The sequence below is a fragment of the Coloeus monedula genome, assembly GCF_965178545.1.
Source record: "Coloeus monedula genome assembly, chromosome: 27".
NCBI classification, from domain to species: Eukaryota; Metazoa; Chordata; class Aves; order Passeriformes; family Corvidae; genus Coloeus; species Coloeus monedula.
In genome coordinates this window covers 3,223,809-3,247,487 of record NC_138807.1, presented here as the reverse complement: position 1 = coordinate 3,247,487, position 23,679 = coordinate 3,223,809, and the positions used below count along the sequence as shown (strand labels likewise).

The 23,679-nt window shown below is 59.1% G+C and overlaps 1 protein-coding gene across 1 annotated transcript; it reads left to right on the top strand.

The window, feature by feature from the left end:
* Positions 1-2,708: 2,708 nt before the first annotated feature.
* On the top strand, positions 2,709-22,807 carry MAST3 (microtubule associated serine/threonine kinase 3; the record flags this gene model as incomplete). The annotated part of the gene is made up of 26 exons (XM_082297685.1): positions 2,709-2,794; positions 8,643-8,731; positions 8,991-9,063; positions 10,456-10,534; positions 11,189-11,346; positions 12,940-13,015; positions 13,532-13,741; positions 13,824-13,925; positions 14,425-14,557; positions 15,060-15,127; positions 15,475-15,560; positions 15,695-15,903; positions 16,198-16,336; positions 16,547-16,679; positions 16,790-16,955; positions 17,188-17,289; positions 17,568-17,690; positions 17,994-18,103; positions 18,247-18,392; positions 18,627-18,859; positions 18,971-19,171; positions 19,255-19,481; positions 19,585-19,707; positions 19,838-19,974; positions 20,219-20,403; positions 20,511-22,807. 26 exons carry the CDS (start codon positions 2,709-2,711, stop codon positions 21,527-21,529), a joined length of 4,413 nt encoding a protein of 1,470 aa, XP_082153811.1. The 3' UTR covers positions 21,530-22,807.
* Positions 22,808-23,679: the final 872 nt, after the last annotated feature.

The window sequence follows — 23,679 nt, the reverse complement described above, 5'->3', positions numbered from 1 at the left end:
CGTGCCGTGCCGTGCCGTGCCGTGCCGCGGGGGCGGGCCCGGGCCCGGCGGGCCGAGCAGGGAGCCCCGTCGGGGCCGCCGGTGCCGCCCGCCCGCGGGAGCCGCCCAGCGCGGGGGCAGCCGGTGCGGCGGGAGCCGAGCGGGAGCGGGAGCGGGGCGGCGGCGGCGGCGGCGGCATGAAGTCGCGTCGGGACAGGCTGAAGATCCCCTCGCTGACCTTGGAGTGAGTCGGAGCCGGGGCGGGGCGCGCCGGTACCGGCATCGGCATCGGCATCGGCACCGGCACCGGGGGAGGGCGGCGGGACCCCGGGCCGTCCCCGTCCCGCTGCTTCCCCGTCCCGGCGCATCGCCTATCCTGGTCCATCCCTATCCCGCTGCATCCCCACCCCCGGGCCACAGGTCCTGGTCCTTTCTCCTGCAGTCACAGCCCCGGGCCCTCCCGGTGACAGCCCCCGCGACAGCGCCAGACCTCCCGCTGTCGTTCCCCGCCACAGCCTTAGACCCTGCAGTGTCCCTGCTGTCCTCTGCGCTCCCCCTCCAGCTCTGCCTCACTCCCCTTGCCTGAGCCCCCAGCCCATGTCCCCTCCGCTCTGGGCCCCCGGCCCCCTCCAGACCCAGGGGATTGTGCCACCGAGGGGCCACCAGCGCCATCCATCACCCACTGACACCGCGCCGGCACGTCTTGCCTTGCAGCTTGTCTCCGAGCAGCCAGAGCCCGACGCTGCTGAGCCCCTGCAGCCCCTGCAGCCCCTGCAGCCCCTTACTAACCCTGCACCCCTGGAGGTAAGACCCCCCCAAATCCTCTCTGAGAACCGTGGCCACCTGCTCCAGGGAATGAGGGGGGAGAGGTGGAGATGGGGACAGAAAGGTGGGTCCCCTTCACCAGGGATGTCCTGGGGCGCCCCAAAAGGGGTACTACTGTCTTTGACGGGGCATATGGGGTGATGTGGCCGGGGTCTGTGCCCAGCCCTGCACGCCTGGCTGTGCTGCTGGCTTTGTTCTGCTGCTGACTGGTCCGTTTTGGGAAGCCCCAATGGGAACGTTGTGGCAGCAGCTCAAGCTCAGGCTCTGAGCACCCCTGTTGTGAAGGGAGACTTCGAGAACGGGCCAGGGCAGGGCACTGTGATGGGAGCAGGGTGGGAGTGGGGATGGCGCCTGGGAAACCTCCTTTGTCACCTTTTCTGCTCCGCCGTGAGTTGAAGGTGAGGAGGGGCTGCTCTGCGGGGTGGGTGCCCCCCCCCCTTTACCTCCCCCAAAATGCCACAAGCCCCTTGTGGTGCCCCACTGGTGGAGGTGGTGGCCAGGCCCTGCGCCGTGTGCCAGCTGCGCTCTGCCCTGGGGACAAGGTGCACCAGGTGTGCTGGCACCGGCGGGCACACCCCGCCCTGTGCCCCGTGGCACCCGCGGCACGGAGCTGCACCTGCCCGGCACCCGGGGGTGACGCCGGTGCCTCCGTCCGCCTGCCGGGGAGAGCAGCTGGTGCCGGCAGAGCGGGATCCGCTGGGGAGCTCTGCCGCTGCTCAGCAACAGGCAGAGCCATTTGCTGCGGGCAGGGAGGCAGGAGCCTGGTGCTTCCTGTGCCCTGCCTGCACCCGGGGGCCCTGCCCGCTGTCCCCCTCTGCTAGCCCTGCCTGGCCACTGCTTGCCCCGTAGTGACTGCAGCATGTGGGAAAACCAGCGTGGCCTTGTGAATGCTCAGCTGAGGCCTTGGGGAGAGAGTTTTTGGGATGCTCGTGGTGGGGATGAGATGGGGATAAGGAGGGGGATGAGGATGGGGACAAGGACAAGCAGTCTGTGCTGGTGTCTCATGGCTGCTGGGCAGGAGCTGAGGAGAAATGTGCTGAACCCCTGCCCAAAGCAGCAGCACCAGGATTTCTGGCTGTGGCGCTGGCCCGGTGAGTGTGGCGATGCCATCCCACACAGCTCGGGAGGTTCCAGTGGCCATGGCGTGCCACCGCACAGGGGACTGGGTGTCACTGGGTCTGTGCTGGGATCTCCCCGGTTGAACAGGAAAGCCGGTGTGGGCAGGAGGTTGCAGGGCACTGCCAGGATGCTGCCGGGTGGGTGCCCTCGGAGGTGCTCCCAGGAAGCCCCAGGTTTAGGGGATGATATTTGTGCCCCTCGAATGCATCAGTAGTGGATGTTGCATCTCCATGGTAACCCTGACCCCATTTTGGGGTGCTGCCCTGTCTCTATGGTAACCTGAAGCCCATTTTGGGGTGCTGCCCCATCTCTGGGCTAACCCTGATCCCATTTTGGGGTGCTGCCCTGTCTCTGTGGTAATCCCAGTCTCATCTTGGGGTGCTGCCCCACCTCCAGGCCAACCCTTACCTTATTTTGGGGTGATGCCCCATCCCTACCATAACCCCGACCGCGTTTTGTACCACTGCCTCCTTTCCGTGGCAAACCCCTCCCCCCCCACTTCCTCTCCTTTTGGGGGTGATCCCCCCATCTCCATGGAAACCCCGACCCCGTTTCGGGGCGCTGCCCGTTCCCATGGTAACGCCGTCGCCGCCGGGCGGGAAGGGGCGGGCGGCAGCGGGAGGCGGCGGCGGCGGGAGGCGGCGGGAGCCCGGCCCCGCTCCCGGCCCCGCTCCCGGCCCCGCTCCGGGCCCCCGCCGCGGCCCCGCACGGTCCCGGGGGCTCCGTTCGGTGCCGGGGGAGCCGCTCGGTGCCGGAGGACGCGGCCGGGCCCAGGCGGGGCCGCGATGTCGGACCCGAGCTGCTGGGGAGCTGCCCCGCCCGGTTACCGGGGCCAGCGGGCGGCCGGCGCCCTCCTCCAGCGCTCCAAGAGGTACCGGCGGCCGCCACCGGCACCGGCGGGGCACCGGCGGGAGGGGCTGGGGCTGGGAGCCGCGCCGGGGTGCGTGGCTTGGGGGGGTTTCACCGGGGGTGATCGGGGCGCGTGGTTTGGGGCGGACAGGACACGCCACCGTGCATGGGGGGTGGGCAGCGGTGTGCGTGGCTCTGCCTCTGCACCGGGGGGACACGTGGTGCGTGGGCTGGGGGGTCTGTACCCCGCGGGGGCTCCCTGGGGTGCGTGTTTTGGGGGGGTCTGGGTGCAGCGGAGGATGCAGTGATGTGTTCAGGGTGGAGGAGAGAGGAGTGTATGGTCTGGGGGGGGGCCACGTGTGGGGTTTGGGGTGGTGTCTTAGCACTTGGGAGGCACAATGGGGTGTGTGGTTTGGGGGGGTCCGTGTGTATCGTGGGGTGCAGCAGGGTGGGGTTTGGGAAGGGCAGCAATGCATGGGGGGTGAGAACCAGACTGTGTGATATAGGGGGGGCTGTGCACGAGGTTGTGTGGTTTTGGGGGGGTCTCAGCACTGGGGGAGGTCACATGTGGGTGTGGGGTTTGGGGGGGGGGCTGTGCACCATAGCTGCATCTTTTTGGGGGGTGCTGTGCACTGAGGCAACACCCTCCAGATCCCGAGTGTGGCGGGGTGGGGTGAGCTGTGCAGCGTTGGGTGGGTTGGTTGGAAGCCCAGTGCCATGGGGGATGTGGGGTTTAGAGTCCCAGGGCATTAGGGGGTGTTTTGGGGTGTGTGTGGGTTGGGGAAGGAGAGTATCCTACATGTATGAGGCAGGAAATACCCCTGTGACCCCCTGTGCCAAGGTGGACAGTGCTGATGGAGTGGATCCCATGTGGCACATGGCCCAAACCGGGGTGAGGTTCCCCAGGGTGCCTGGAGGGGTGGGAAGGGGCCAGGGCTCCCGGAGGGCAAATAACTCCCATCCCCTTTGGCAGCAGGGCTGGGACAGTGGTGGGGGGGTGCATAAGTGGGGTGCAAGGGGGGCTACCCCGGGTCTCCAGCTGCAAGGCCAGGCCTGACCCAGGCAGGCTGGTGGGACGTGTCCCCGAGGAGGGGGACAGAGCACCCGCTGAGCCCCCCAGGCTGGGACCTCCATCCAGCAGGTTTGGGGTGCTGTAGCTGGCCCAGGCATAAAATCCTCCCAAGGCTTTGTGTAACAGAGGTGTTGAAGCCAGTGCGGAGGCAGAGCAGAGAGATTCCCATTGTTGGTGTCTGTCAGTGTCAGTGTGAGCTGGCACAAAGCAACACGGTTGCTTAGCAAATGTATCCATCCCATCCCATCCCAGCTCGGGAAGGCACCTGCCTCACCTGGGCTGTGGGAATTCCTGCTGCCAGTGTGTGAGGATGGGCGAAGAGGACCCTTAATAATTAAGAAAAGGCACTGGATGGGGTTTTCCAGTCTGGGGTGGCCAAGCCGGGGGGGGGTGTGGGAGAGATGTGTAATTGGAAAGATGATCTAGGCAGTCATCTGTCTCCAGCTGAGCATGATGAGGCTGTAATTCTCATGAAGGGCAGAGGATTTGCTCTTCTTTCATTGGTATTCCTAGAATTCACGGTGAGGACTGGTCTGGCCTATTTAACAGAAAGCATATGATGTTATTTAGTGGGATTAAGAGGTTTGAGGGATCCTAATTTCCCGTGGGGGGATGCGGAGATGGCTGGTGCAGGGCAGGAGAGCTGGTGGGTCGATGCTGACGGGGTTCTCCTTCTCCGTGGATGCTGCCCGTGGCTGTTCACACCTCAAACACCACAGGAAAACAGCTCCAAACACCACAGGGAAACAGCCCAGCAAATCTAACAGGTACAGTTTCCTACCCACCACCGGGAACCCGCGGGACAGGGACGTGCAGGGATGCACCCCAGGGTGCTGGGCAGTTTCTTGAGGCTTTTTTTCAGTGCAAAGAAATAAATAAGTCTAACCCACCTTGTTACCCTGTGATTTGAGGATTTGGGATTTTGCTTTTGGGAGGTGCCCGATGTGTTGCTTGGTGCTCCAGGGTGGGTTCCTAAAATGACCCACAGTGCCAGGCTTTTGGCTGGGGTGGGATGAGGGGTCAGAGTGAGGATGTGGTGGGGTCTATGCCAGGCAGAGTGTTGCAATTTCACCACCCAGACCCTGATCCTCATCCCAGCCCCATTCCAGCCCTCTCCCAGCCCCATCCCTGGGGGCAGCCGAGTTCAGCGCTGTCACAAGTCGTGGAGGACAAATGTCATGGAGAAACTTGGGATGCAGCTGCTTGGTTCAGCGGGTTTCAAAGTTAAACATGAATTTATCCCACTGGAAAGCAGTTTTTTTTTCCAGGACATGGTGATCCATGGCACTTCCCCAAATCTCCAGGCACATTAGAGCTGTTGGGGGACAGCAAGGAAGGGAGCTGGGAGCACAGACACGTGCTCTCAGTCACGCAGCAGGAGCGGAGCCGCCTGCTCTGCCCTTTGAGATTGACCCTGCTCCCTTATCATGGACCCCGCCCTGCTCCCGCCACCCCGCACCCACTTTGTCCCAAACCGGCTGTTTTCTTCCTCGGATTCACCTGGCTGCAGTGCCCGACACCGCGCTGGCATCGGGCACACGGTGCTCTGCTGTCCTGGGAGGTTTTAGGGTCGGATCCCGCGGGAGAGGAGCGGGAGCTGCAGCCCCTTTGTGCACTTCCCTGCCTGACCCTCGGTGTTCCACAGGGCTGACCCCGAGCCACCCATCCCCGCTCGGCCAGATCCTGGCAGAGCCATTTGCCAGTTGAGACCTCAGCGTTGTGCAGCCGCTTCCTGCCCTTCCCCGAGCTCCAGGGAGGCGCCCGAGGGAAGCTCCCCACGGAACTGATCGTGGTACCCAGCCTGAGTTCAAGGAATGTTTGGACACCGCTCTCAGGGATGCACAGGGCGGGATTGTTGGGGTGTCCTGTGCAGGGCCAGGAGTTGGACTCGATGATCCTTGTGGATCCCTTCCAACTTCAGGATATTCTAGGATTCTATGGAGCTGCCAGGTTCTGCTCCATCTCCTTCCCCTGGACATCCCGTGCCGAGGCCGGGTGCTGGTGTGGTGCCAGCAGGCGCTGGGAGATGCCGGTTCCTCCTCACAGGCAGCCTCCCGACGGGTGACACACGATTTTGCTCCAGGCTTTGGGGTCACACTGGCTGTCACACACTTTCCACATCCCTTGAAACAAGTGCTGGATGGCAGCGGCAGCGCCACAGCCAAGGCAGCCTCAGCACGAGCAGCGCGGGAGATGCTGACAGCGATTTTCCACTCCATTTTTGGTACCAAACGCGCAATTAGGTGATGGAGGCAGAGCGGGCAGCAGCCCCAGCGCCTTCCATCGGGGCTCGGCAGCTCGTCTGTGCCCTGGGGCTTGTTTCTAGCCCGAGGTTTCCGTGCGGGAAGGATGGGAACCAGCTGTAGATGATGTGTCAGGCGGAGGGGGGTTACAGTGGCGCAAGATGGTTGTGGGAGCCGAGGGTGGAGCGCGCGGAAACAGGAAACGTCGGGCTCGCTCCGTGTCACCATTACTGGAACTTGCTTCACTGAAGGTTTGTTTTCATTTCCAAAATGAAACCGAGGGAGGAGAGGTGAGCCCCTCGTCCCCCGGGCTGTCCGCTCTTCACGACACGGAAGCACGCGCACCCCGGTCCCTGTGGCAGGGCTGGCAGAGTGAAGCAATGCCAGAGCTGGCAGCTCTTTGCAGCCCTCCTGGTTCCTAAACCTCTTCCTGTGCCGCTGCGGTGGCGGGGCAGGGCTGCTCACGCTGCCTCAGTTTCCCATCCGGCACATGAAGCTGGCAGCAGCCGAGGCTGTGGGTGCTGGGCTGTGAGTTTGCAGCTCTAACTGGGGCTCAAGCCTGTGTTTAAGTGAGAAAATCAAACACCGGAGGCAGGAAAGAGAGTAGGGTTAGATGCGATATTGGGAAGGAATTGTTCCCTGTGGGGGTGGGGAGGCCCTGGCACAGGGTGCCCAGAGCAGCTGTGGCTGCCCCTGGATCCCTGGAAGAAATGTCCAAGGGCAGAAATGTCCAGGACCGGGTTGGACGTTGGGGCTTGGAGCATGCTGGGATGGTGGAAGGTGTCCCTGCCCATGGCAGGGGTGGAACAAGACCATGTTGAAGTTCCCTCCCAACCCAAACCGTTCTGGGATTCTGTGATTCCAGGAAGGGATAAATGTTCAGGGAGGGAAAGGTTTCTGTCTCCTCCCAACATCTCAGCTCAGCCCAGGTACTGAGAGGAATGTTCTGAGCCCTCCAGGGTCACTGCAGCTCCAGGTGACCTCAGAGCAGTCACAGGATGTGTGTCCCAGGGGGACACCCAGAGACCCCTCCTCCTGGGTGCAGGGAGGTGCAGAGGAGGGGTCTGGGGCCTCAAGCAGCCTCCCTGGTGGCTGAGACCTTCAGAAGAGTTGGGGCTCCTGGTTTTAGCCCCACTAAAACCAGAGCAGGAGGAAGCCCCGCAGGGGGGAGATGCCAGAGGGAGGTGAGGGGTGCTGGATGTCAGGTGTGGAGCTCTGACCACGCGTGTAGGGCTTTGTCCATGCGTGTGGAGCTCTGTCCATGTGTTTGGAGCTCTGACCACACTTGTAGAGCTCTGACCACACCTTGCTGGCGTTGGCTGTTCATCAGTGCCTTGTACATCCACCTGCAGGGACCTGTTGTGAATCATTGTCCTTTACACCCTCATGCCACACATCTGCCACTCGCGTCTGTTTTTGGGATCCGTGGAGAATCCCTTCGCTTCCAGTTCGTCCCCTCAGTGCTGTGGGTGTTTGTGGCCGTGGTGTGGTGTTAAACGATGTCCTTTAATTAGCAGCATCTGTGTGGGCTCCTGTTCCCAGCTTGGTGAGGAAACTCGGTGTCTTTGCGGAATCCGCAGCCTGAGGAAGCGGAAATAGAGGAAGGGGAGGGTTGTCCTCGTGCTTGAGCTTCTGCTCTGTGCCGTGGATATTTGCAGCTTCCTCTTGGCAGAGTGAAGGAGAACTTAAATGAGCCCATCGTGTTTTAAAGGGGGTTGAAATGTGGGAGTGGGGCACGACAGGAGTGGGGCTGCAGCATCCCTGAGGGAATTTCCGAGGCTGAGCCACCCTTGCAAGGCAGCCTTGGACTCGGGGCTGAAAGGAAAAACAAACTTCCTATGAGGATTGAAACCTTGTGAGTTGGGAGGGTGGGAATGGAGACAGGGATATGAAGACTCAGTGCTTGTGGATGTGGCCTTGCCGAGGTGCTCTGTGGGATGTGGTACCAGGAAGGGATTTTTTGTGGAGTTTTGGGGTGTCAGGGTGCTGGGGCTGCTTTTCGCCTGGTGCTGGTGCACGTGGCTCCCTCCTGCTGCTGGACAGAGCACGGCCCAGCCGGGGCAAAATTCCCACCACCTCCTGGTGACACTGCAAAGTCTCAGGGGATTGGGACTGTACTCTCTGCTGTGACATGGGGACCACCAAGGTAGGGAGATTTATAGGAACTAGGGGCATTTTCCATGCAATGGAGCAGCTCAGGTTGTGGCCACTTGGCATTTCCACCGCTTCCTCCTTTTACATCCCTTTTTCTCTTCCTGCCCTGGGGCTGTTGCCCAAGGGGCCGCCTGTCTCTGCCCTCCCCAGTGAGCCAAAACTAGAAGTGGGACCTTGACGAGACAGTTCTTTGTTAAAAATAACCCTGTCAGCCCATCTCCAGCAGCGCCAGGCCTGAGGACGGATCTTTCCCATGGCAGGAGATCCATAATCAATGGGGTGACATCAGCCGTGCTCCCTGGCACAGGAATTCACGTGCAGGCAGATCCTTCTATGTCTGAGCCCATGCAGCTCTGGCTGTCATTGATTCCCTAAATTAATTCCCTCTTTTCCTTCCCCAGTTGCCGAAGCAGCAATAGGAAGAGCTTAGTGGTGGGCACCCCCTCTCCGACCCTCTCGCGGCCTCTCTCTCCGCTCTCCGTGCCAACAGGTAAGGGATGGGTTCAGCATCTCCCAGCCCAACCCAGCGGATGGATGCAGCATCTCCCAAAATTACCCGAATATCTTGGAGGGCTTCAGCACCTTGTTAGCAGCAGTGGACTGGCTCCTGGCTGCCAGGTGCCTTTTCCAGGGGGAAATAGGTTGGGAAGTGACTTAAACACTCTTTCCCTGAAGGAGCAACCCCAAGCACCCCTGGATGCTGTATTGGGGTGGGTTTCAGGATGAATTTTCCCCCTTTCTCCCTGCAGCTGGGAGCAGTCCCTTGGACAGCCCACGGAACTTCTCTGCCAGCACCTCCATCAACTTCCCCTTCGCTCGCAGGTGAGCTCCCAACCCCAGTCCCAGAGCAGTAAATATTCACTAGTAAAGATCATTCCCCCACCAGGGAACTGTTCTGTTGATCTCAAGTGACTTGTTTTGCTTTTATTTTTGCTTTCCTTCTGCCTGGTTTCTGGCCTGGTGGTGTTTGCTCTGCCGTGACTGGTTCCTCCCACCACCCCAGCCATGCTCCTCGGACTGACAGGCAAGTACCAAGACTGGGCAGGGGCTGCATTTTGGGGAGGTGTCTGCTCCACATCATCAGGGACCTTCTTTTCTAAGTGTTCAAGGCCAAGCTGAACAAGGCTTGGAGCAACCTGGTCAAGTGGAAGGTGTCTCTGCACATGGCAGGGACTGGGACTGGCTCTTTGAGGTCCTTTCCAATACAAGCCCATCTAGGACTCTGTGATTCTTTGTCTGCATCCCTGGGGGGGAAGTTTTGCACCAGGACTGGGCTCCCTTCAGCTCTGGGAGCAGAAATATCTCTGTTCCCATCACATCACCCCTGGCTATGTGTTCAGCCCCATCTCAGGCTCTGAGTGCTCCTGATGCATTCGCAGAAGAGTCTGGGGATGGATGCTCATCCAGGTCCCCACAGAGGCAGATCCTGCTGAATCCCCTCCCCAGCCCACGCTGTTCCAGATGCAGCCACCAAAACCCCGTTTAACTAATTAATTAATTGCACACATGGAGGCGGGTGGCTGATTTTAACCCATCGATCGTGGCATGGAAAAACGCCAGGGGCTCTGGGGTGGTTTGCACACTTGTAACAGAGGGAGCAGCCAGGCTGTGGGGTCAGGAGTTTGCGAGTGCTGGAGCTGGATGTGGCACCCTGCCAGCTCCTGCTGTCCTTGACCCCACACGGGAAATGGCAGTGGGAGGTGAAGGGCCTCATCTTGACCTGGACGTGTCCCCATCCCTTGGAAACATCTCCGAGAGGAAGCATTTGCCTGCGTATGAGCGGTTCCTTTCCTGTTTATGGCCAGGCTCTACTCCCCGGCGCCTGCTGTCTCAGGATTGGTCTTTGGGAATCCCAGTTTCTCACCAAGAAAACTCCCAGCAGGCTGAATTTTGCTCTGGTTAAAAATCAGATTCTCGCTGGCAGTTTTTTTTGCCCCTTCTGAAATAGATTCCACAGAGTCCCGGCGCTGTCCCTTTGCAGTGACCCTGCTGGCTGCCACTGTCCCTGCACACCATGGCCTCAGCACAGCCCCCCTCCCCTGCAAAGCCCTTATTTCACCCAGTTTCAGTCCGTTCTGAAAAGAGGTTTTGGGGCTTTATTCCTCAAGCCACGCCTGTGTCCTGCTCCCCAGTGTTTGGCTCTGATGTTGTTGATTTGCGTTCGGATGTTGGGGTTTTTTCCCCTGTATGTGATGGTCACGTTTGTGCTCACAGGGCTGATGGCAGAAGGTGGTCACTGGCTTCGTTACCCTCCTCTGGCTATGGGACCAACACCCCCAGCTCCACGGTCTCGGTAATGTTTGCTTTCTTATGGCAAGAGATGATTTATGGCAATAGATGATAAGATCCTAAAACCTCAGGATTTTTGCTGAAATGCCTCCCGAGCCCCACGGTGCTGGGTTCTAAAGGACCATGTGCTTTAGCTGCATCCTGCTGCCCAAATGAGCTTTTAAGAAAGTCATAGGGCTTGGCTAAGGGCTTGCAGCATCCCTGGGGGTTACAGTGTCCCTGGGCATTACAGCATCTCTGGGTTAACTTCATCCCCAGGGTTACAGCATCCCTGGGAGTTACTGTGTCCTAGGTTTACAGTGCTCCTGGGGTTACAGCATCCCTGGACATTAGAGCATCCCTGGGAGTTCGAGCATCCCTGGGTGTGACAGGACTGAGCTGCCGGGGATGCTGGAGTTACAAAGGATGGGCTCAGTGGAGCCAGACCGAGTGGGAGAATGGGGGAGTTGGGGCTGGGAGTGGGCACTGCAGACCTCCCCAGACTGCCCTTCTCCACATTTCACACTCCCAAGCCCAGACCATGCTGCCTGACAGTGTTTGCCGCCTCCTAAGAGACTCCAAGGGACACTTCCCTCATGGGCTTGCTGGTTCCCACCCCAACACACCAGGAAGCACGGACCCTTCCCCTGATCTCCTGCATCCCTCTCTCTCTTCCCAGTCATCTTCATCCTCCCAGGAGCGCCTGCACCAGCTGCCGTACCAGCCCACCCCCGACGAGCTGCATTTCCTTTCTAAGCATTTCCGCAGTACGGAGAGCGTCACGGACGAGGAGGGCAGGCACTCGCCCTGCCTGCGCCCACGATCCAGGAGCCTCAGGTGGGGCACTCATGGTGGGAAGGCACCCACGGAGCTGCCAGGACAATACACCGGGTGCTGGCACATCCAGGGCATCCTCTGCCCTCTCACGAGCTGCTCCTGGGGTGTCCTGGTCCTGCTAAGCCTGTCCCAAACCCTGATATGGGTTTGCCTCTTGCAGGGAAGTGGAGAGAGTTTGGCTTGGGTTGTAGGTGCCCCATCCCTGGAAATATTCAAGGTCAGGTTAGGTGGGGCTCTGAGCGACCTGGTCTGGTGGAAGGTGTCCCAAACTGTTCCATGATTCTGTGATCCTATGCTCCACGGGCATTAAGATCTGGTTCTGAGCATCTTCTTTGCTGTTGGGATGTGGCACTGCTCTCCTGGCAGCAGGCAATACTTGTGTCCTAGGGCTGAAGCTGGAGAAAGCAGGATTTGTTCCACAGCAGTTGGTTTGCAGCCTCTTCTCAGTTTTCTGAATGATTTTGGTGGTGAGGAGGGGACCACGAAGCAGAAGCTCAAGCAGTGACCATCCTTGTATGACTGACCTGCTGTTAAAACATAAAAATCCCATTTCTGGGCTTGGATCAGAAAACATCACTTTTGTTTGCTGGGGCAGGCCTTTGCCTCTGCAAAAAAACCCACAAGGAGTTCAGGTGAACGGGAATTTGTGGGCTGGAGAGAGGAAAATTCGGAGAAAACATCGAGCCAGTGGCCACGGCACTGCGTGAGCTGACCCTCAGCTGGACCTGCTGAGCTCCACGTTGCTGCTCCAAGGTCACATCCTGCAGTGAGCCACCCACATTGTCCAGCACCAGAAGCCTGTGCTTCTTGCAGGGGATATTTTGGTTAAATCCTCTTTTCCCTCTGAAAAATCTCCTGACCCTCTTTGCTACCAGAGGCAGAACCATAGCCCGGCATGTTGCCGGCCGGAATTTCATTAAAATCAGATTAATTATCTGTCAGGGGTTTGTAGGTGGCAAGGTTTTCACTGAGGAGATGCCAGCTCTGCAGTTGGCACAGCAAAGGCTGGGGCAGGGCTGGGGCTGGGCTGGGGCTGGTTTTAATCACCATATTTATTATTTTATGGTGGTTAATGAGTTGCTGGCTGCTCCTGCGACTTGCTTTGCATAACGGGATCACCAGGCAGAGCCCTGGGAGATGAAGTGTTGGGTGAGGGAAGGAGGAAAACCATGTTTAATGGAGGTTGCTGTGTCCACCACGAGGTTTGGTTGGGTATTTTGTTTGCTGGTGAGCTGCAGAAAGGGCAACGATGGTGAGAAATTGTGGGATCCAGAGGAAGGAAAGGATGAGCTCATTCTTCAAAGCCAAGTGGCTGATGGAGCAGCCTCTCAGCTCTGGATTTCCAAGTGACTTGTCTTTGGGGACCTGGGTTTGCGGGAGGTTAAGCTTCCCTAGACCGCATCCCAGGGACCTCCAGGGGGAGGGATGCTGCTGGGAGTGCTGGCCCAAAGATGGTGACTCCACTTGGATGAGTTTTAGCCGCTTGGAATCAGGATTTAGGAGGAGGGAACAAATTGCTCTCCAGGGGTAGTGGCTATTTGCATAGATGTAAATGACTTGAGCCTCGTAACACCACTTTTCCTCCCTCTGCAGCCCTGGACGGACGAGCGGAACGTTTGATAATGAGGTGGTGATGATGAACCATGTCTACAAGGAGAGGTTCCCCAAGGTAACTGCCGGGCCCTGGGGGATGTCAGTGCTTCCCTGGCATCCTGGCAGCACCTTCTCCAGAACAACCTCTCCATGCGGGAGTGTGGAGTGCATGGGTGGATGGATCCTGGAGGTGCTGGGGACACTGGAGATGCAATAAACCTGTGGGTCTGCCCCATCACACAAGCAGGCAGAGGTCTCTGGAGACTTTGGTGGAGTTTTTTGCAGTCTGCTGGGTCCCAGGTGGGGTCATGATGTGCATGTGGATATTTGAGCTGCAGGAGGTAGAAGGGTGAGATCCTGGCTGGCCAAACCCAGTGCAGGAGGTGCTGAGATGAGATCCTGGCTGGCCAAACCCAGTGCAGGAGGTGCTGGGATGAGATCCTGGCTGGCCAAACCCAGTGCAGGAGGTGCTGGGATGAGATCCTGGCTGGCCAAACCCAGTGCAGGAGGTGCTGGGATGACATCCTGGCTGGCCAAACCCATGGCATGGGGACATGTGTTCCTGGACATCACCAGCCACTCTGCCTTGCAGGCCACAGCCCAGATGGAAGAGCGCCTGCAGGACACCATCACCAACTTCTCCCCAAGCAGCACCCTGCCCCTGGCTGATGGGGTGCTGGGCTTCATCCACCACCAGATCATCGAGCTGGCCCGAGACTGCCTGGCCAAGTCCCAGGGAGCTCTCATCACCTCCCGCTACTTCATGGAGCTGCAGGAGAAACTAGAGAAGATGCTCCGAGACGTGAGTACAGGGCAGTTCCCTGCCTGGTGCCACCTTGTGAGGCCACCAAGGGACACCTGGCATCTGTCTCCATTCCCTACAGGCTCAGGAGCGTTCTGAGAGCGAGGAGGTGAAGTTCATTGACCAGTTGGTGAGGAAGCTGCTGATCATCATCTCCCGCCCTGCTCGACTTCTGGAGTGCCTGGTAAGACATGGAAGCTCCTGTCTTGTCTTTCGTGGTCTGTGCCAGCCTGGAGAGGAGGCAAAGCCTCCAGGATGCCCCTGGATCCCTGGCAGTGTCCAAGGCCAGGCTGGATGGGGCTTGGAGCAACCTGGGAGAGTAGAAGGTGTCCCTGCCCATGGCAGGGGGTTGGAATGAGATGATCTTTAAGGTCTCTTCCAGCCCAAACCAAGCTGTGATTCTGTGGTTTTCAGGGCTTTATTTTTTAGCTGATGTGCTGAATTTCTAAAGCACTCACCTTGTGCTGTTGTTCCTGATGAAATTTTCATCTCCCTTTGTTTTCCTTCCAAAGCCAACTCACAGAGCTACATTTTTTTTTCCATCACCCTTGACATGGGGAATGACAGGGAAACGACGTGTCCAGGGCCTGTCCCCAGTTACAGGTGTCTCCTGCAAGGCTTAGAGGAGAAGTTTAACTTTGCAAAATCTCTCTCCTCAACTGTGCTTGGTTTTCCCCATCCAGGAGTTCGACCCAGAGGAGTTTTACCATCTCCTGGAAGCTGCAGAAGGACACGCCAAAGTTGGACAGGGAATAAAGACCGATATTCCCCGATACATCATCAGCCAACTGGGGCTTGTCAAGGACCCACTGGAGGGTAGGGAAGCACTTGAGCTGGTGGCTCTGAGGTCTGCAGCAGGATGTGGACTCCCAGTTTGGCCACTGGTGATCACAATCGAGCACTGGGAGCTGTCAGGGAGACCTGTAGGGCTGAGCTGCTGTCATGGTGGGAGAGTCACAGCAGGACCAGCACGACGGCCAAGTCCTTCTAGCCAGCCCCACATCCCTTATTGTTACTTCCAACACGTTCAGCAAAGCAGATTAAGCTCAAAACCACTTAATCCATGGCCTTAGGGGGGGGAAATCGTAATCCCTGGAGAACGCAGGAATGACTATCAAAAAAAGAATTATATAAATGTTTAACCTTGTGTTGAACCTCTTAACGTCATGACCTGAATTTCTCCACACGATAGCTCGAGCAAAGCATGTGGCTAAATCCCCACGGGGTCTCTGAGTTTGGAGGGAGAGTGGTTGGGCAGGGGGTGATTTTGGTGGGGGTCAAGCATGAGGAAAGTGAAAACCATCCCTGTCACCTGCAGAAATGGGGCAGCTGGATCACTTTGACAGCGGGAACACCATCACACCGGAGAACGATGACACCTGTGAGGTGAGTGTGGTCCCACCTGCATGTGCCACCTGCTGCCTCCGTCTTCCCCCAGCCTCACCCCACACCAGAGCTCCTTGCAACTGTCCCAGACTGGGAGATGTTCATCTGGATTGTCCTCAAGGGTGATTGATGTACTAAGGGGAAGATCTCACAATCCCTCATTTGGCTTCTTGAATGGACAGAGCTCGGAGTGGGCTCTTGATCTGCAGAGCATCTTGGGCTTCTGGCTTGGGGTTTGCAGCTGGAGAGGGCTCTGGCAGAAAGAAGCTTTTGGAGGTGGTACATGATGGTGCTGGGTGAATTTCTGCTTGCAAATGGGAAACATTAAAAACCTGTGTCTTCTTCAGAGCCAGCCCTCAGTCACCGTCCCACGGAGGAAGCCCTGCGAGGGGGACTTTGAGACCATCAAGCTGATCAGCAACGGGGCTTACGGGTGAGTTGGGGAGTTCCTATCAGTTGTCTCCACCTGTAAATGACTCCAAAGCCCTCCCTGTCCGAGCCCCACGGTGTGGGGTGGTCAGTGCTGGTGGCTGGAGGATGTGTGTTGAGGTCCGGCCGTTCCTCCAGGGCTGTGTACCTGGTGAGGCACAGGGAGACGCGGCAGCGCTTTGCCCTGAAGAAAATCAACAAGCAGAACCTTATCCTGAGGAACCAGATCCAGCAGGTGTTCGTGGAGAGGGACATCCTCACCTTTGCCGAGAACCCCTTCGTGGTCAGCATGTTCTGCTCCTTCGAGACGAAGCGACACCTCTGCATGGTCATGGAGTATGTGGAAGGTGAGAGCAGGACTCGGGGCTGGAGGGTGCAGGGAGGAGGGGAGGATATCAAAGTCTGAGCATCAAGGACAACACCTGGACATCTCCTGCCCTGCTTTGCTCAGGGAAGCAAAGGGAAGCACGAGGAGATGATCTTGGGATCCTGAGTCTCACCTTGATGAAGGTGGTGGCCATGGTCACCTCGGAGCGTGTTTGTGCCCCGTGCCTGGGGATCAGCTGCTCAGAGGGGCTGGCTGGGAGCCCGCTGGGCCTGCTGACCTCGCTGCCTTCTCTGAGCCCCCCATGTCCCCACAGGGGGGGACTGTGCCACGTTGCTGAAGAACATGGGCCCCCTGCCTGTTGACATGGCGAAGATGTACTTTGCTGAGACTGTCCTTGCCCTGGAGTATCTCCACAACTACGGCATCGTCCACCGGGACCTCAAACCTGACAAGTGAGGATGTGGGTCAGGTCTGAGCAAGGGTGGGGCTGGCTTTGGATGGAAAAGGGAAAGACAAGAGGGAAGGGCAGAACGGGTTTTGTTGCCCAGAGACTGGTTCTGTGCTGTTGCATCAGGACCAGAGGTCCTGGGGTGTGGCCGGTCCATCTCAAGTCTTCGCAGGAGCAAACAGCAGCATTGTGGGGTGTCTGTCTTCTCTTGCAGTTTGCTCATCACCTCCATGGGCCACATAAAGCTGACAGACTTTGGTCTGTCAAAGATCGGCCTGATGAACATGACCACGAACCTGTACGAAGGGCACATGGAGAAGGACACGCGGGAGTTCATGGACAAGCAGGTACAAGGTCCTGCTCCACGTGGCTGACCTGCCATCACTGGGGTCTGGGACAACCTCAGGACTTGTTGCAAAGGTCCCTGCAGAGGTGTCAGGCCCTGCTTCCCATGCAGGTGTGTGGCACTCCAGAGTACATCGCCCCTGAAGTCATCCTCATCCAGGGCTACGGGAAGCCCGTGGACTGGTGGGCCATGGGCATCATCCTCTACGAGTTCCTGGTGGGCTGCGTCCCCTTCTTCGGAGACACCCCCGAGGAGCTCTTCGGGCAGGTCATCAGTGGTGAGTGTCAGGGGCAAGTTTGTGTTCCCAGCAGCCAAGGCTTGTCCTTTAACACGTGGGAAGCTTCGTTCCTTCCTGTCACATCTGGCTGAACAGTGAGGAGGCTCCTCAAGCTTTGACTTCCTGCTTTGGGAGGGCCCTTCCCCTGCTGCAGCTCCCGGGGGACTTTCCTGCTGCCCAGAAGTGTCCAAACCCTTTCAGCCACCCCAAATCTCTTCCTTTTTCCTTGCAGATGAAATTATGTGGCCGGAAGGGGACGAGGCTCTCCCTGCAGACGCCCAGGACCTGATCACACGGTTGCTGAGGCAGTGTCCCCTCGAGCGCCTGGGCACTGGTATGCATGGCAGCCCCCTCGGGGGTGAGCTGGCACCTTCATTCTCATCAAGCTTGCATGGCTTTGAGTCCAAAGCATGTCCTACCACACTGAGGGTGCTCAGAGGAGGTCTTCTGCTCAGGGTTCCTCCCAGGAAGGCTGCACAGGGCTCCTGTCTGTCCTTTTTTAAGCCATTTGCTGTGTGTGGAGGAGAGACTGTGTGCTGTTTGGGGTGGGAGCAGGAGCATCCCAGGTCCCTCCTGCCCCATGTCCCTGACACGGGTTTCTCTGCCTGGCAGGAGGTGCACATGAGGTGAAGCACCATTCCTTCTTCCTCCATCTGGACTGGAACGGGCTGCTGCGGCAGAAGGCTGAGTTCATCCCCCAGCTGGAGTCGGAGGATGATACCAGCTACTTTGACAGTGAGGCCAAATCCATTCCTTTTCCCCCTCTGCCAATCCATTATCCCAGCTGCACTTTGGATGCTCCCATGGGGGATGAAAATCTCCTGGGGGAAGCTGGTTGCTTTACAACCCATGTCACAAAACAGATACAATCCTCTTTCCAGACTGCTCACCCTTACCAGCTTCCTCCCCCCAAATCTCCACTGGGATTTGGGACTGGGCTGTCACCCCATGGGTGTAGGTCCCACCTGGCCCTACAGGCAGGACGTGGAGCTCTGCAGGCAGGGTGACATCCCTGTCCCCTCTGGCTCTTGCTTTCAGCTCGCTCCGAGAGGTATCGCCACTTGGATTCGGAGGATGAGGAAACCAACGACGAGGAATCATCAGTGGAGATCGGGCAGTTCTCCTCCTGCTCCCACCGCTTCAGCAAGGTGCTCCAGTCCCTCCTGCAGCATCCAAAATACTTTGGCACTGCAACCAGTGCGGCTGTGCCGAGCATCGGTGTCTTGGCTGACACCAGAGCACCCAGATTCCCCAATTTCTGCTCCTTGCTGATGGCTCCTCTCCTCCTCAGGTGTACAGCAGCTCTGAGTTCCTGGCCGTCAACTCCACCCTCAGTCTCTCCTCCTCCGACCGGAGTCACTGTGATGACAAAGAAGAGCGGTGGGACCGGCACTCGGGAGATGAGGACAGGAGCCGGCCAGCGGGCACCGAGCCCCGGTGCGTGGTCGGGGGGGCTGCACTGCTGGTGTGGGCTCTTGCCAGTGCCCAGGGCTTGTGCCAGGACCAAGGGTTTGTGCTGACATCATGGGTTTGTGGTGGCACTGAGGGTTTGTGTCTTTACTGAGGGTTCAGTGAGGTCAGTGGGACATGTCCTGGGGTGCTGCAGGGGCTCAGTGCCATCCCCCTCACCCATCTTGGGTTGTCCTGAGCCCTCCTGCTCTTCCCACACAGCCTCCGCTCCTGGACGTCCGGCAGCGCCACGCCGTACGCCTCCCGGCACGAGCGGAGCCGCAGCCCCACCGCACTGCCCAGCACCCTCAGCCTGGACACCATGCCCAAGTTTGCCTTCTCCTCGGAGGATGAGAGCCCTTGCGTGGCATCCTCCAAGCCGGAGAGACCCAAGTTTGTGGTGGGAGACTCGGACGCAGGGGCTGGCGGCACGGTGAAGCAGTCGGCGTTATCCGGTGTGTGGGCTGTGGGCTCCAGTGTGGGATGCTCTGGGGGCAGCCAGGGTCCTGCGTGGCATGGGGTGGCTTCTCCACATCCCCAAACTCTCCCTACTCCCCTCTGTGCAGCCGATCTCGTCAGCCTGAACCGCATCCGCCTGCGGAGCAACAGCACTGGCACCAAGAACTCGACTCCCCGGAGCCTGGAGCCGAGCGGGGGCCGTCGGCTGAGCACCCAGAAGGATGTGCCGGAGAGGCAGAGAGCCTCGCTGGGCAGCCGTGTGCCCAAATCTGCCTCCGTCTCAGCCCTGTCCCTCATCATCACATCAGGTCTGTGTGCTGTGTGATTTATCCTGCTGGATGGCCACTGCCACGTGGTTTTGCCGGACTGAGCCGGCTCCTTCTGCTTGCAGATGACTTCGGTGGTGGTGCCCTGATGAGCCCCATCTCGCCCCACTCGCTCTCGTCCAACCCCTCTTCCCGGGACTCCTCCCCGAGCCGAGACTCCTCGCTGGCCATCGCCAGCCTGCGGCCACCCATCATCATCCACAGCTCGGGGAAGAAGTACGGCTTCACCCTACGAGCCATCCGCGTCTACATGGGCGACAGCGACGTCTACACTGTCCACCACATGGTCTGGGTATGTGCCCTGGGGTCTAGTGGTGCCAGACACTGCCTTTCCCAGTGGGAAAACCCCAGGAGGAAGCCTGCATCCAAATAAAATCTTTGTGTTTGGGTTGCAGAGCGTGGAGGAGGGAAGCCCCGCGCAGGAGGCCGGGCTGAGGGCGGGCGATCTCATCACACACGTGAACGGCGAGTCCGTGCTGGGTTTGGTCCACCGGGACGTCGTGGAGCTGCTGCTGAAGGTGGGTGACCAGAGCTGCTCTGCTCTCCCAGGGCATCAATTCAGCAGCTCCCTGGCACTGCCTTTGCTGGCAGCTGAGGCAGGAGCTGGTTTGGATCCAGTGCTATGGTGATTCTTTTTCCACCCCTCAGAGTGGGAATAAAGTGGCCCTGCGGACCACTGCCCTGGAAAACACCTCCATTAAAATTGGTCCCGCACGGAAGAACAGCTCCAAGACAAGAATGGCACGGAGGAGTAAAAAGAGCAGAAAAAGGGATGGCCAAGACAGGTAGGTAAAACCAGGAAAGAATTGTGTTTGTCCCAGTGCGTGGGGAACTGGAGGAATGCTCTGGATCTGCCATATCGGGGTGTCCAGTGTGGTCTGGCCCTGCTGGCACTGGGTTGGATTCTCTGGATCTGCCATACTGGGATGTCCAGTGGGGTCTGGTCCTGCTGCCACCAGGTCAGCAGGCTTGAGGCTAACAGCTTTAAGAAGAAGCCAAAGTTATTCCTGTCGTCCCCCCCCCCCCCAGCAGGAAAAAATCCCTTTTCAAGAAGATCTCCAAGCAGTCGTCGGTCCTGCACACCAGCCGCAGCTTCTCCTCGGGTCTTCATCACTCTCTGTCCTCCAGCGAGAGCCTCCCGGAGTCCCCCACGCACAGCCTGTCCCCGGGTCCCACGACGCCGTGCCGCAGCCCCGCTCCTGACCTGCCCTCAGGTACCCCAGGGGGGGATATTGGCTCGGGGCAGGGCAGGATGCTGCGTGTCCCTCGGGGAGGCCGTGTCCCTCCATCCCTACAGTGACCTTTTCTCTTTGTACGGCAGATGCTGTGTCCCCTCAGAGCACCTCTCCCTCCTCCAGCACCCCAACATCACCCGCCGGCCACGTGCGCCCCAGCTCCCTGCACGGGCTGGCCCCCAAACTGGGTGGGCCGCGCTACAAAGTGGGACGTCGCAAATCCACCAGCAGCATCCCCCCCTCGCCCCTGGCCTGCACCCCTTCCTCGGCCCAGCGCCCGCCTTCCCCCCAGCGCTCCCCATCGCCGCTCCATGGGTACCCCAAAACCCCCCATTCCTTCCAGGGCAAGACCCTGTCCCCCCCCACCATCGTCCGGCAGAGCTCCCGGCCCCGCAGCGCCGACTGCCCCCGCTCCCCCCTCCTCAAGCGCGTCCAGTCGGCCGAGAAGATCGTCACCATCCTGGCCGAGAAGAAAACCGGCGGCGGCCGCAAGCTGGGGCTGGAGATGTCCACGCTGGATGGGGAGGCCATCGGGGAGGGAGACACGCTGCCGTACCCTGGGGAGCACGGGTACCACCCCGCCAGCTCCCGGCTGGGAGAGCGGCACGACCGGGACCAGGAGATGGTGGTGATGCGGCGCCTGAACCTGTCGGAGCGCCGGGACTCCTTCAAGAAGCAAGAGGCAGTTCAAGAAGTGAGTTTTGATGAGCAGGAGACAGCGGCAGGGAGCGAAGACGGCGGCAAGAGCGAAGAAGGGCAGGACACGGCTGCCCAGGGCGGTGGCACGGAGCCGCCACCGAAGCCAAAGCCCAGCACGGTCCCGCAGATCGCCGTGCAGGGCTCGGAGAGCGACGAGCAGGAGCCGGCGGTGGCCGAGTGGGAATGCCAGGGCTCCTACCCCATCAGCAGCACTGAGCAGCCAAACAGCAGCATCTCCTTGCCGTGGTGGGATGGGTGTGAGCATCGGGACCGTGGCTCCCAGCAGCAGCGGAACTGCAGGGAGGGATCAAGCGGCCACTGGCAAGTGCCAGCACAGGGCCAGGAGCCGCCGGGTGCTCATCTCCCGGCTCACCGGGGCACGTGGAGCGGGGCCAAGCACGCCTGAGCCCCACGCTGGCACCAGGGATGGTTCAGGCTCCCTGTGGCATCCCAGTGCCTCCCCAACACCCCATCCTGTGCGGCAAATCCATGAGACAAACGTCCCCGGAGCCACTCTGGACACTGGCGCTGGCCGGGCCGGCTGTGGCCCGGTACTTCGCCCCCCTGGAAGGCTTTTTGTACTCCCTGAAAGATGCTCATATTTTTATAGAGACGCAGGAGCTTTTCTGGCGGCGGCGTTTCCCCAGCTGGGCCCCGACCTCTGTGTACAGAAAGGACTCGATGCAAATATTCCTTAATTAATTTATTACTTTTTATAAGCTAAACGGGCAGTGCAGGACTGTCGCAGGGGCCAACCCAGCTCTGGGAGTCCCAGCCTTTTCCGTGCGTCTCCCAGCTCCCAGCCCACTGTTTTCTAACCCACTCGCTTTTCCCTACTTTTTAACTTCAATTCTAGCTGGAAACACCCCAGATCTCCTAAGAAACCCATAATTCTAATATTTAAAATTAAAACAAAATCCCAAATCCATAGCAACATCCCCCACATGCTGGTGCTCTGGGCTGGGATGCAGAGGGCGAGATATTCTTAGCATATGGATCATCGGATGATGAGCATATGGATCATTTTATAAGCTTACAGGAGATATAAAAAGGGTTTAATTGTTTTATTTGGAGATTTTACAGGCACCTGGCTCCATTGGCCCTTCCAGGTGGGAAAAACCGAGACCCCCAGATGGGAATATTAATGGGATTTTTAGGGTCAGTTTTTGCTCTTTCCATTTCTCTGCCACCAGATCCCGTGGTGTTGGTTGGTCAGTGCACAGACACCCTCAAGATCCCAATTTTTCTCTTTAAAAAAAAAAAAAACAACTTCCCCAGCCCAGTGAGCGCCTGTGCTGCCTCACTTGTAATTTGGGAATTTCATCCCTTTCTTTCCCCTCCTGTTGCTCCGTACCCAACAACCAACAGCTCAACCCAGCATTTCTCCCCCATTTCTACCGTTTTCTGGGATATAAACGTTTCCATTTGTTGATGCATGTTCCGGTTTCCCCCCTCCCCCGCCGTGGTTTGGTGCCGTGGTGCTCCGAGCACCGTGACGGTGACAGGGGGACATCCCTGGTTTGCCAACCCCGCTGCCATCAGGCGTCACCGTGTCCCCGGTGGATTTTTGGGCTGCGTGTTGGATTCTTTTGTGCACGTGTGGTTTGTGCCAGGCTCCGTATCCCGCTTCTCCCGTTCAACTGGTGCTGTTAAACCCCCCCAAAAACGAGCAACCAGAGCTGCTCCGTGTTTCCTTTGCTTCTCCCTCTACTCTCTGTATTAAGGTCTTGGGAAGGCAGCGGGATTTTGGGGAGACACTGGGCACCCCCTGCCCACTGGCACGGTGGGATGGGGGGCTCGGCTGCACACCGGTGGCGTGGACAGGGTGGGAAGAGGATTTTTTAAATGGAAACTGTCTTAAAAGCCAAGGGTACTGTGTCTTCCTGCCCAGTGCCCGGCTCTGTTCGTACCTTCGGGAAGTTTTATGTTGGATTAAAATTGTCCCTTGCGCTGAGTGTGGTGTCCAGAGAAGGGGGGTGGGGGGTGGCACTGGAGCGTGCAGGGCAGCGAGTGCCCACTCTGGGGGCCATGACAAGGGGTGAACGGGGCCGCAGCACAGGTGGGAGGGGAGGGGAGGTGGCTCTGCAGTGGCACTGGGATGGCTGGCACCCAGCCTGGCTCCGGCACCGGGCCCCGACCGTGGGTGCTCGGTGCAGTGCCGGTGCCCGGAGCAGTGTCCCACACCCCTGGTGCAGTCCCAGAGCCGTGACCTGTGCCCAGGGTAGTGCCGCATGCTTGGTGCCATGCCCCATTCCCAAATCTATGCCCCATGCTCTGTCCCCGGTGCAGTGCCCGGTGCCCCATGCTCAGTGCAGTCCCGGTGCAGTGAGCCATGCCCGGTGCTGTGCCCAGTGTCCAGCGCCCGGTGCAGTCCCGGTGCTGTGCCCTGTTCCCGGTGCAATCCCGGTGTCCAGTGCAGCCGCAGTGCCCGGTGCAGTCCCGGTGCAGTCCTGGTGCTGTGCCCGGTTCCCGGTTCGATCCCGGTGCAGTCCTGATGCCCAGTGCAACCCTGGTGCAATTCCGGTGCTGTGCCCGGTTCCCGGTGTGATCCCAGCG